This window comes from Microcaecilia unicolor, chromosome 11 (genome assembly GCF_901765095.1).
Source record: "Microcaecilia unicolor chromosome 11, aMicUni1.1, whole genome shotgun sequence".
NCBI classification, from domain to species: Eukaryota; Metazoa; Chordata; class Amphibia; order Gymnophiona; family Siphonopidae; genus Microcaecilia; species Microcaecilia unicolor.
This window is the reverse complement of record NC_044041.1, coordinates 203,738,763-203,751,310: the sequence shown is the minus strand read 5'-3', so window position 1 is coordinate 203,751,310 and position 12,548 is coordinate 203,738,763. Positions and strand designations below refer to the sequence as shown.

At 47.6% G+C, this 12,548-nt stretch overlaps 1 protein-coding gene across 1 annotated transcript in view; it reads right to left on the bottom strand.

Moving 5' to 3' along the window:
* The window catches only part of DLGAP3 (DLG associated protein 3), an 87,159-nt gene extending 75,087 nt beyond the window's left edge, over positions 1-12,072 (bottom strand). Inside the window, exon 1 of the mRNA XM_030218462.1 lies at positions 11,053-12,072. Coding sequence (XP_030074322.1) covers positions 11,053-12,057 — 1,005 coding nt within the window. The 5' untranslated portion in view covers positions 12,058-12,072. The remainder of the gene's footprint in view (positions 1-11,052) is intronic.
* Positions 12,073-12,548: the final 476 nt, after the last annotated feature.

The window sequence follows — 12,548 nt, the reverse complement described above, 5'->3', positions numbered from 1 at the left end:
TGCCCAAGATCACAAGGAGCTCTAACCACTAGACCACTCCTGCACCCCAAAGAATCTTGTTACTCTTTGGGGTTCTACATGGAATGTTGCTACACTTTGAAATTCTGCATGGAATCTTGTTATTCTTTAGAATTCTAGAATCTTTAATTATTTAGATTTTGCTCACACCTTTTTCAGTGGTAGCTCAAGGTGAGTTACATTCAGGTACTCTGGATATTTCTCTGTCCCAGGAGGGCTCACAAATTCCACCACTGCTCCTTGTGATCTTGGGCAAGTCACTTAACCCTCCATTGCCTCAGGTACAAACTTAGAGGCAATGGAGGGTTAAGTGACTTGCCCAAGATCACAAGGAGCAGTGGTGGAATTTGAACCAGCCACCTCTGGATTGCAAGACCAGTGCTCTAACCACTAGGCCACTCCTCCACTGTTTGATTTGTTGCACGAGCTCCCTGATTCTATACATGGTGTCCAGAGACAGGAGCAGTTATAGAATAGGATCATTTATGCACATAAACTAATTGGATCAATTGGCGCTTAATTGGTCTATCAATAATTGAGTTATGTACGCACCTGTTCTACGCCCCTATTCTATAAACAGTCTGTCCGATATTTAGCACTATTTAGCCAGTCAGAATGGATGCTGACCAGTAAATTAGAACATATTAACCGGGGGATAACCGGCTATCCTTCGCTAAGTATTTTTAAACCAGGTTTGGCGGTCATATTTGGCCGCATCAAACCCTGGTATATCTTTGGCCGGTTTAAAGATAACTGACTATGTCTGGATAACGACACAGCTGGTTATTCACAAACCAGCCAACAAAATCCAGATATCCAATGCCAGCAGTCACCGGAAACGGCCTGGCATTGAATATCCGGGTTTCGCACGGACTACGGGACACAGCCTGTGGTCTGAATATCGGGGCCATTGCGCCCCAAGTTCTAAAGCATGCAAATCCAAAAGGGGTGTGGCCAAGGGAGGGGCACAGCATTTAGACATTGTTTTATAAAATACTTCCGTTTCTGCCCCTAAATGCCAGTAGTTAGACGCGAGCATTTATTCCAGCCTTTAGGTGGTGTAAATGCGCAAACGCGAGCTTAAGCTAATAATTCTGTAACACGACTTCCACACAGAACTGCTTCTGTAGAATTGCGCTTAGCATGCTATACCCCAGAGCCTAACTGTAGACTCTATTTGCTGAATCTAACATAGGAACATAAGAATAGCCATATGGGGTCAGACCAACGGTCCATCAAGCCCAGTATCCTGCTTCCAACAGTGGCCAATCCAGGTCACAAGTACCTGGCATAAGTACATAAGTAATGCCACACCGGGAAAAGACCAAGGGTCCATCGAGCCCAGCATCCTGTCCACGACAGCGGCCAATCCAGGCCAAGGGCACCTGGCGAGCTTCCCAAACGTACAAACATTCAATACATGTTATTCCCGGAATTGTGGATTTTTCCCAAGTCCATTTAGTAGCGGTTTATGGACTTGTCCTTTAGGAAACCGTCTAACCCCCTTTTAAACTCTGCCAAGCTAACCGTCATCACCACGTTCTCCGGCAACGAATTCCAGAGTTTAATTACACGTTGGGTGAAGAAAAAGTTTCTCCGATTTGTTTTAAATTTACTACACTGTAGTTTCATCGCATGCCCCCTAGTCCTAGTATTTTTGGAAAGCGTGAACAGACGCTTCACATCCACCTGTTCCACTCCACTCATTATTTTATATACCTCTATCATGTCTCCCCTCAGCCGTCTCTTCTCCAAGCTGAATAGCCCTAGCCTCCTTAGTCTTTCTTCATAGGGAAGTCGTCCCATCCCCGCTATCATTTTAGTCGCCCTTCGCTGTACCTTTTCCAATTCTACTATATCTTTCTTGGCAGAATCTCAGTTCCTTATACAATACGCTCCAAATAGACACCCCTGTTAAACTGGCTCTGTGTCCTTATAAAAGAGCACCAAGCCGGTCCATGAACATGAATGCTACTGCTAATCTTGTTTTCTAAGTGCCAGGCAGCGCTGTCAGCCCATGGCTTCCTTGAGCGGCTGGCAAATATTTCATCTGCTGTAGATTTGATGAAATTCTGTAATTTTCCTTATTTGTTCTTATTATTTTGTACATTGCTTTGAGCCCACAGGATGGGCAATAAATTAAATTGCACAGCTCACCTCCTTCTGACCTGGAACATCAGGTGGTCACAGGAGGCTTGGTGGAAGCAACTGCCCACCGGGAGGCAGATTATCCACCTTCAATAGGGAGGAAATTTTTTTTTTAATATTTCTGATAATTACATTATGGCGCAAGTAGTGACGAGAGAAAACTGAGGCAGAAAAGAACATTTTCCAATAACTGAGGGATTCGGATTTTGGTGGGGTCTGGAAGAGCCAACAGCAGTTCTCAGAGGGCTGGTGACAGAAACCTGTAGATGGACAAGGCTCCCACCGAAACGTCTGAGCCAAGAATTTCAAGAAAAGATGTTGATCTGAAACCTACAACTCCCAGACCTTCGCAACCCAAACAGCTAGAACTTTCTTTATCCGGTATCTTTCACCTACTCTCTCTCTCCATCCTCCGTTCCTCATTCCCTCTGTCTCTCTCAACCTCAGTCTAGACAGCTCTGACACTAAAAACATGACAAAATGATTCACCAGCTGGAAAAGACCAGAATGTCCCTTGGAAGGGGAAGGTAAAATGTGGATTAGATCATTAGGAAACAGGTAACGTACATTTCTTCAATTTTGTGGCTGCTACTGTGAAACCAGCAGAGCAATGGTACCGACTGGGAAGTAGAATAGGAGCCCAGCAGATGGAGACTATTTACAAGGACAGAGAAAGAGAGAACCTAAGAGCCAGAGACAGACTGATTCATAGATTGACGAAGAAAGAAAAAATATATATTTTAAGAAAGCAAAGGAAAATCTACGTTTAAAGTTTGTCACCACACGTAGGCAAGTGTCATGTCCCATTTCTCTGTGGACAGGCAGGAGCTCTGCAGGACACTGTGAGAAGCATGTTAAAGAGCAGCAGGGGGGCGCAGGGCAGGGAGAACTACACCACTGCAGCAAAGAAGGAGGGGGATGGGAGCCCACCACAGAAAGGCAGGTTGATTGCTGCTGCAGCTGGGCTCTCAGGACCACACTGCACTACATAAGTCTCAATTGCAAAATGAGGCTGCGCAGGTGGGGGCTCCAGAAGTGACGGACCGGCCGCGGTTTCCCACAAACAGTGTGAACAGCGGGGAAAGCCCGGGGGAAGGAAACATGCTGTGCGGGTCTCGCAAACAGGAGTATATGGAAAGTGCTGCCCCCCCCCCCATCCTAGATCAGTGCCTGCATTGACACGCCAAAGTGTGTGCGTAAAAACACTTACACACGTGACCGTCACCGTTAGACATTTCACGCTTATTTATAAGTGGCTTTGTGAGGCTGAAAGGTGAAGGGGAGGAATACGTACACGTTGATAAGGATAACGTGGGATTATTTACCAAATATTTCTATTTTGTGCTCACAGTTGAAGGGCTGGGAGCAGGACCGCAGAAGACATTGAGGGGCATAATCGAACGGGGATCGGCCATCTATATGGCCCGCCATCTCTAAGGCCAGCCCCGTAAAGCGGCATACCCTACCGCATTATAGAAACAAGATGGCCGGCCATCTTTTGTTTCGATAATATGGTCGGGGCCGGCCAAATCTCAACATTTGGGCCGGCGTTAGAGATCGCTGCCATTGGTTTTTACCAATAATGGAAACTAATGGCGGCCATCTCAAACCCGTCCAAATCCAAGCCATTTGGTTGTGGGAGGAGCCAGCGTTTGTAATGCACTGGTCCCCCTCACATGCCAGGACACCAACCGGGTACCCTAGGGGGCACTGCAGTGGACTTCAGAAATTGATCCCAGGTACATAGCTCCCTTACCTTGGGTGCTGAGCCCCCCAACCCCCCCCCCCAAAACCCACAACTATACAACACTACCATAGCCCTTAAATGGTAAAGAGGGCACCTACATGTGGGTACAGTGGGTTTCGGGTGGGTTTTGGAGGGCTCCCATTTACTACCACAAGTTTAACAGGTAGGGGGGGATGGGCCTGGGTCCACCTGCCTGAAGTGCACTGCAGTACCCACTAAAATTTGCTCCAGGGACCTGCATAGTGCTGTGATGGAGCTGGGTATGACATTTGAGGCTGGCATAGAGGCTGGCACAAAAATGTTTTTTTGGGGGGGTGGGAGGGGGGGTTGGTGACCACTGGGGGAGAAAGGGAAGGTGATCCCCGATTCCCTCCGGTGGTCATCTGGTCAGTTGGGGCACTTTTTTGAGGCTTGGTCCTAAAAATAAATGGACCAAATAAAGCAAGCCAAGTGCTGGTCAGAGCCGGCCTTCTTTTTTCCATTATCGGCCGAAGCCGGCCATCTCATAGCTACGCCCCCGTCCCGCCTTCGGTACCCTGCCGGCACGCCCCCTTTAACTTTGGCCGGCCCTGAGACGGAAAGCAGTTGAAGCCGGCCAAAATCGGCTTTCAATTATACCGATTTGGCTGGGTTTAGGAGGAGGCCAGCCATCTCCTGATTTGTGTCGGAAGATGGCCGACCTTCTCCTTCGAAAATAAGCAGGATAGTAACATAGTAAATGACGGCAGATAAAGACCTGAACGGTCCATCCAGTCTGCCCAACAAGATAAACTCATTTTACATGGTATGTGATACTTTATATGTATACCCGAGTTTGATTTGTCCTTGCCAGCCCAGCACTGTTCTTGTACTAAGTTCTGAAGCTAACATCGAAGCCCCTTAACATTTACACTCCAGCCCATCCCTATCTATTCAGTCACTATCAGGGCATAGACCGTAGAAGTCTGCCCAGCTCCTGTTTTGTTTCCAGTTACCAGCGTCTCCACCCAACCTCCGCTAAGATTCCACGGAACCATTCCTTCTAAACAGGATTCCTTGTGTTTATCCCATGCATGTTTGAATTCCATTACCATTTTCATCTCCACCACCTCTCGCAGGAGGGCATTCCACATATCCACCACCCTCTCCGTGAAAAAATACTTCCTGACATTAGTCATGAGTCTGCCCCCCTTCAACCTCAATTCATGTCCTCTAATTCTATCGCCTTCCCGTCTCCGGAAAAGGTTTGTTTGCGGATTAATACCTTTCAAATATTTGAACGTCTGTATCATATCACCCCCGTTTCTCCTTTCCTGAAAGGTATACATGTTCAGGTTAGCAAGTCTCTCCTCATACAGTTTGCAACACAAATCCCATACCATTTTTGTAGCTTTTCCTTTCACCGCTTACAATCTTTTTACGTCTTTAGCAAGATACGGCCTCCAAAACTGAACACAATACTCCAAAGTGGGGCCTCACCAACAACTTGTAGAGGGGCATCAAGAAAGATGCAAAAAGAAATGAAAATATAGTAGGCCTTGAACAGTTTTCAGAAGACTGTATTCATTAGGACTTGACAAAGTGATGGGGCCGGATGACATCTGGTCATTTCGGGCACATTTTTGAGGCTTGGTCGCAAGAAAAAATGGACCAAGTAAAGTCAGCCAAGTGCTCGTAGGGAGACCCTTCTTTTTTCCATTATCGGCCGAGGACACCCATGTGTTAAGCACACCCCAGTCCCGCCTTCGCTGTGCTTCCGACACCCCCCCAGGAACTTTAGCAGTTGGGGATGCCCAAAATCGGCTTTTGATTATTCTGATTTGGGCGACCCTGAGAGAAGGATGCCCATCTCCCGATTTGTGTCGAAAGATGGGCGCCCTTCTCTTTCGAAAATAAGCCTGATAGTATTCTATATATTACACTTCTCAGTGCTTCACCCATGCTTATGCCCACATTCAATCAAAGACTGGTAGGTTCTTACTGAAGAGTGCACGGCCAGAACATGGCAATCTATGCGTGTATATGTCTACAGATGTATGTAAAAGGCCAGAACACCAGCATTTATGTATGTGGTCACTGCCTAAATCTAGGTAATGCCTTCTAAAATTACCTCCAAAGAGTTTTGGGATATTCACAGCAGATTTATGAAGAGCTGCCCTTCTGTGGCTCTGTATGTTAAGTACTTTACTACAGACAAAAAAAGACAAGAAAAGCATATTCTACACAACGAAAAGCTTTTATCTTAATTAACTGGCTTAAATTTAGCTTTATAGTTCATGGTTTCATGGAAAGCTGTGAACGAGAAACCCAACTGGGGGACCTGTGCCAACCCAAATTTGACTCAGACTCCGAAATCAGAGCTCCTGGTGCTGGGGATGGATGCAGGAGATTTTGGCATAAACTCAGTCTCTGTCCTAACCACTTTGCAGTAGGTAGATGAAATGTTTCATTTATGTGGGTGTCTGCAAGGAAAGAGAACAGGGAACAGTGTGTTCCTGGCCGAAAGGTTTGTGGTATTGGGCAAAGTTAGGGGGCAAAGTTAAGGATATGGAGTATGACATGGAAATTCTCTTTAAATAAATTATTTGCATAGTTAGACTTTTAAGCATTGACTATTTAATCACATGTCTGTATCATTCTATTTCCCCTTGTGATTTACCTAAAATAGAGCCTGTTTCCCCCTCGACTGCACTATAAATTTGACCCAGGCCTTTTGCTTCCTGCTGTAGCCTGTAACTGCAGGGGATGTATTACATGGGTGGACCATGGGTGCATCACCAAACAGCTCGCACAACTGGTCGAATACTATCAGTTGTACATGTCGATTGGTTCACACGGGCCATGGACCTGGAGTAAATGATCACACCTAACCTCAGGATTGCACTAGTGCTTCTGTAACAACTTAAGTATGCCTACTACTACTACTACTATTTAGCATTTCTATTAATGTGAACGGGAAGGAAGAGAGGAGGGTAGGTGGAGGCGAGTGGTTACAAGTGGTTACGAGTCAAAAGCAATGTTAAAGAGGTGGGCTTTCAGTCTAGATTTAAAAGTGGCCAAGGATGGGGCAAGACGTAGGGGCTCAGGAAGTTTAATCCAGGTGTAGGGTGCAGCGAGACAGAAGGCGCGAAGTCTGGAGCTGGCAGTAGTGGAGAAAGGCCATTTACTACTACTACTATTTAGCATTTCTATAGCGCTACAAGGCGTACGCAGTGCTGCACAAACATAGAAGAAAGACAGTCCCTGCTCAAAGAGCTTACAATCTAATAGACAAAAAATAAAGTAAGCAAATCAAATCAATTAATGTGTACAGGAAGGAGGAGAGGAGGGTAGGTGGAGGCGAGTGGTTACAAGTGGTTACGAGTCAAAAGCAATGTTAAAGAGGTGGGCTTTCAGTCTAGATTTAATGGTGGCCAAGGATGGGGCAAGATGTAGGGGCTCAGGAAGTTTATTTCAGGCGTAGGGTGCAGCGAGACAGAAGGCACGAAGTCTGGAGTTGGCAGTAGTGGAGAAGGGAACAGATAAGAAGGATTTATCCATGGAGCGGAGTGCATGGGAAGGGGTGTAGGGAAGGACGAGTGTGGAGAGATACTGGGGAGCAACAGAGTGAATACATTTATAGGTTAGTAGAAGAAGTTTGAACAGGATGCGAAAACGGATAGGGAGCCAGTGAAGGGTCTTGAGGAGAGGGGTAGTATGAGTAAAGCGACCCTGGCGGAAGATGAGACGGGCAGCAGAGTTTTGAACCGACTGGAGAGGGGAGAGGTGACTAAGTGGGAGGCCAGCAAGAAGCAGATTGCAGTAGTCTAAACGAGAGGTGACATGGGTGTGGATGAGGGTTTTGGTAGAGTGCTCGGAAAGAAAGGGACGGATTTTACGGATGTTGTAAAGAAAGAAACGACAGGTCTTGGCGGTCTGCTGGATATGAGCAGAGAAGGAGAGAGAAGAGTCAAAGATGACCCCAAGGTTTCGAGCTGAGGAGACAGGGAGAATGAGAGAGCCATCAACAGAAATAGAAAACGGGGGGAGCGGGGAGGTGGGTTTGGGGGGGAAAATGAGAAGCTCGGTTTTGGTCATATTTAATTTCAGGTGGCGTTGAGACATCCAGACAGCAATGTCAGACAAGCACGCTGAAACTTTGGCCTAAGTGCCAATATAGAACTGGCACTAAACGGGCCTCACTGTGGTGCCCACTTCATAGCACCCAAAGAAACCGTAAGACATTCAAAATGTACCTGCACGAGGAAAGACGTTGTGAGGAAGCACAGAGTAGAATATGGACTGACAATAACAAGCTCCAATTTTCATCTCACACAATAGAAGTTAAATCATTAAGGGGTCCTCAGCGGTGTAGCAAGGGCGGGGCTGTGGGGGCGGTCCGCCCCGGGTGCACGCCACTGGAGGGGTGCAGAGAGCAGCCGCGCGCCTGTCGGCTCCGCTGTTTCCCTGCTCCCTCTGCCCCGGAACAGGTTACTTCCTGTTCCGGGACAGTGGGAGCAGGGAGCCAGCGGAGCCGAGAGCCGCGCGGCTGCTGCCAGCAGCCAAGAATGCACCCGGGGGGGAGGGGGGGATTGATGCGCTGGGGGTGTGTCATTGCACCAGGGGGGGGGCGCGCATCGGCGATCTACCCCAGGTGGCAGCCGACCTAGGATCGTCACTGGGGGTCCTTTTACCTAGCTGTGCTAGTGGCAGCTGCCATTTTTCCCAAACACCAGGGCTCTTATTACCTGTGAGAATCAGAGAAGCCACAGAGCCCAGAATGCAGGGGGGGAAGAGAGAAAAGCCAGAGTGGAAAAACTACAGATCCCAGAATGCATTGCGGGAGGGGAGGAGGCAGGAGCGTAGAGAACACAGATTTCAGACTGCCTGGAAGAATAGGAGAGAGGAGGACAAACGAGTACCTGAGCCACAGGAGAGGAAAGGAGAGGGGGCTGATTGGGAGATGGAATCAGCTGAGGAGAGGGTGGAACACCTGAGGGAGGGGGTGGAGAATGAGGGGATGGAATGGGAGGAGTTGGAGCAGGTAAGAGGAGAAGGGGTGGAAGAGGAAATGGAGGTGGGAGAGGAAGTGGCTGGAGAAGAAGAGTGACTTCTAGAGGAGCCCAAAAGTATCAGAGAAGAAAAATAGTCAGGAGAGATCCAGCGGGTGGATGTCAAGAGGTAAAGTGTTGACAAGTGAGGGTGGTGGATCTTTAAGGCCTGGCTAAGCCATGCTGTGTAAAAAGCCTAGCTAAGCTGAACTGTTTGAGGCCTTGCTGAAGAGGGCAGTGTTTGAAAGCTGGGCTAGCTGAACTTTGGAGAGAAAGCCTGGCTAAGCTGGGCTGTGTTTAAAGCCTGACTAGCTGAACTTTGTTTAAAAGACTGGCAAGCTGAACTGTGTTGCCCCGCCTTGCTAGCGGAACTGTGTGGCAGTGAGAGCGAACTGCACGGACGAGTGTAGAGTCGGAAGCAGACAGCACGGATAAGGGAGAGAGACAATTATGCGGCCGAGAGGAGCGGCTGACATACCGCAGTAGGTAAAAAGCCACCAAACATGGCCATGCAGTAAGAGAACTCTTATGATATGGCCATGCAGCGGGGTGCCCTTACTGCTACCCATTGAGGTGGCAATAATTATTATTATTATTATTTGTTACATTTGTAGCCCACATTTTCCCACCTTTTGCAGGCTCAATGTGGCTTACATATAACCGTTAATGGCGTTAGCTTATTCCGGTCTGAACAAATACATGGTATGAATGAATACAAAGTGATATTGTGGTAGAATGAGGTACATGTATGATAGGTACAATTGGGGGGAACTTAGGGATGGAAAGGGGGAAGAAGAGTCAGGTAATGTCCGTTACGGTCTTTGGTTACATTGTGTCGCAAGTGTCCAGGTATTTTTATGTTGGGTCGGTGGGTACTTATGCTCTTCTGAACAGGTCTGTCTTTGGTGCTCCCACAGTAACCCAGTGGTAAGCAGTCAGTGTGCAGCACTGCCCGATTACCACCAGGTTACTGCCATGCAAGCCATTTCCAGGGGTTTTCTTTTTCCCCCGGAAATGGCGCACGCTTGGCGCATTTAACCAGAGAGTGCCGCTGAATATCGGCTCTGAGCAGCCATTGCGAAACCAGCTAGTCAGGGGGCGGGTCCATAGATGGAGCTTGGGCAGAGTTGGCAGCGATATCCCCTCGATTTTATATATGGCGCTTAAATTTGCATGCCAAAATTTGGGTGGACTTCTGAGATGTGCGCACAAATTAATTGGCTAAAGAGCCCATTAACGTCAATCCATTTTGGACATTAATTGGCACCCATTAAAATTTGGCTATGCACTATTCTCTAAGGTATGGCACCTAACTCTAGTAGCGCATAACTCAAAAGGGGGCGTGGCCATAGGCATGTCAGGGGCGTTCCCAAACTTTATGCACATTGTTATAGAATACTGCCTCAGCAGGCCTAAGTCTGGCACCCAAAGTTACATGTGGAAAGCGACGCTTAGTGCGAATCTGTAAAGGGCACATGCGCTGTACAGAATCGCACATAGCACTGAATCTTTTTCCAGCACTGAATTTATTTATTTATTGGGATTTAGTAACCACCTTTTTGAAGAGATTCACCCAAGGTGGGGTACAGCAGGTACAGTTTAACACAAAACTTATAATTGAGTTAACAGCACAATGATAGTAAAATAACCAAGAATAAACATAAATATAATAAACGAGGTAAACTTGAAAACAGTAAATTGAAACCTAATGATAGAACTACCGTGAAACAGTATCAAAAATATACACATTTAACAGTACTAGAATTTAAATGCTAGAGTTGTAATACAATGTTTGCATAATACTAGCGATACACCTAATAAGCATTCATTAGAATATTCAACTAACATAGAAACGATGCTAAAGAATTGTCAGCACCATTTATAGAATCCCCCCCATTTAGTCTCCACTTAAGTGAGCACATAAACTTAGGAAAAGGCTGGCCCAACTTTAGTCACCAAGCTACCTAGGCACCAGTCTGAATATTAGCCGGTGCCCAGTTAACATCCGGTAACTGCATTCACCCAAATATTCAATGGCTCGGTCCAGCCTGTGGCGATAAGTGGCTTACCGCCAGCTCAACATTGACTCCCATATTACGAAGGGATGTTCTTCATCCCTTCTTCTCTTACCTGAAGATAGTGGTAGCCTCGGTCTTTGGCCTTGGCCTCCTGAAGCATCAGCGTTTTGTCCTGGTTTCCTGAGCCTGGATATGCCTCTCTGGCCTGGCTTACAGTCATGGTGTGCCATGCGCTCCTCTTAAGTGTCTGCCCATCCAGAGACAGTGACATTCCAGCACATGCCAAACACTTCCCCTCCCTTCCACTCTTTAAAGTCTTCAAGGTTAGGTCTCTGAAGGCACTTTCAGGGGTGTCCACACAGTACTGGGTGCTCTGGTCCATTGCATGTCTACCCGAGATCATGAAGCTACTGTCACTATCCAAATTGTCATCAGAGCTCCACCAGCCCGTAATCTTGGTCCTGTGCTTGGAGCCCACTTTTCGATCTTTGCTTTTGCTCCGTCTGCTGTGCTTGGACGGGTGGTGTTGGTGATAGTAACCATCGCTCCCTCGAGCTTCCTGTTTGGTGCCATTAAATTCCCGTTTCATGGGGGCTTCTAGGGAGTGGGACTTGGCAAAGAGCTTTTGGACCGAGTGGACCAGGTGCCGAATTCTGCTGGGGCTCTCGCTTCGCTGCTCTGAGGCACTGGTCCTCTGGTACTGCAGAGTATGAAACCCATCGTGGTGAAGGGGGATCTGCTTCTCAAACTGGTCCAGCAGGTTGGGGGGCAGGCGATTGATTTTGCTGGATGGGTGGGCTGCTGCCGCCATACATTCATCACAGGAGTCAAAGTGCTGCGGGTTGTGGTGCATTCTGGGGAACGTGCTGCTGTTGGCAGACAGTGGTTCGGGCATGCTCATTGGCCCACCTGGGCACTCAGGGGGGTTTCCTGTATTCCTAGAAGAATAATAATGATGGTCCATGGAACATGAGTTGGTGGGGCTGAAATAATAGTTTGGCCGAGAATCCTGGCGATGCACGTAATCCAAAGGTCTGTTGTGGTCTTCGGGAATGCAGTGACAAGGACGCCCTGTGGAATGCTGTGATTGACTGCGCTCGCCATGATATCTTCTCATGGTGTCAGTACTGGAAGCCTGACATCTTGGTTACTTTGCTGTCCGTCCCCATGTTTACCTAGAAGAGGGGAGAAACACAGCAAAGAATCATTAAAACACAGCTCGTTCCCCATCTTAAACCACGTGATTTACAACTCCTCCCGTCCATGAAGAGCACACAGTGAAAGTGTCTTACTATATACCACTAGGAGTCAAAAGCTGAAATAGCTGCAGCCCTCACATACTTGCCCAATGCCCACCACAGTGGCCAGTGGCTTCTCACAGAAGAGCTGCAAGCAGCAATGTGTTAACTGTTTGGTCTGAAAATGACCTAATGACGTGATAAGACGCCTGTACCAGACAGATGAAGGATGGACCACACGTCATATCAGTATCACCTGAGCTGGAGGAGGAGGGGCTTCCAGAACACCCCCCCCCCCCCGGATTCTATAAATGGTGCAGAAACTTATGTACTATTCCGAAAGATATGCATAAATGAATTGGCCAACGAG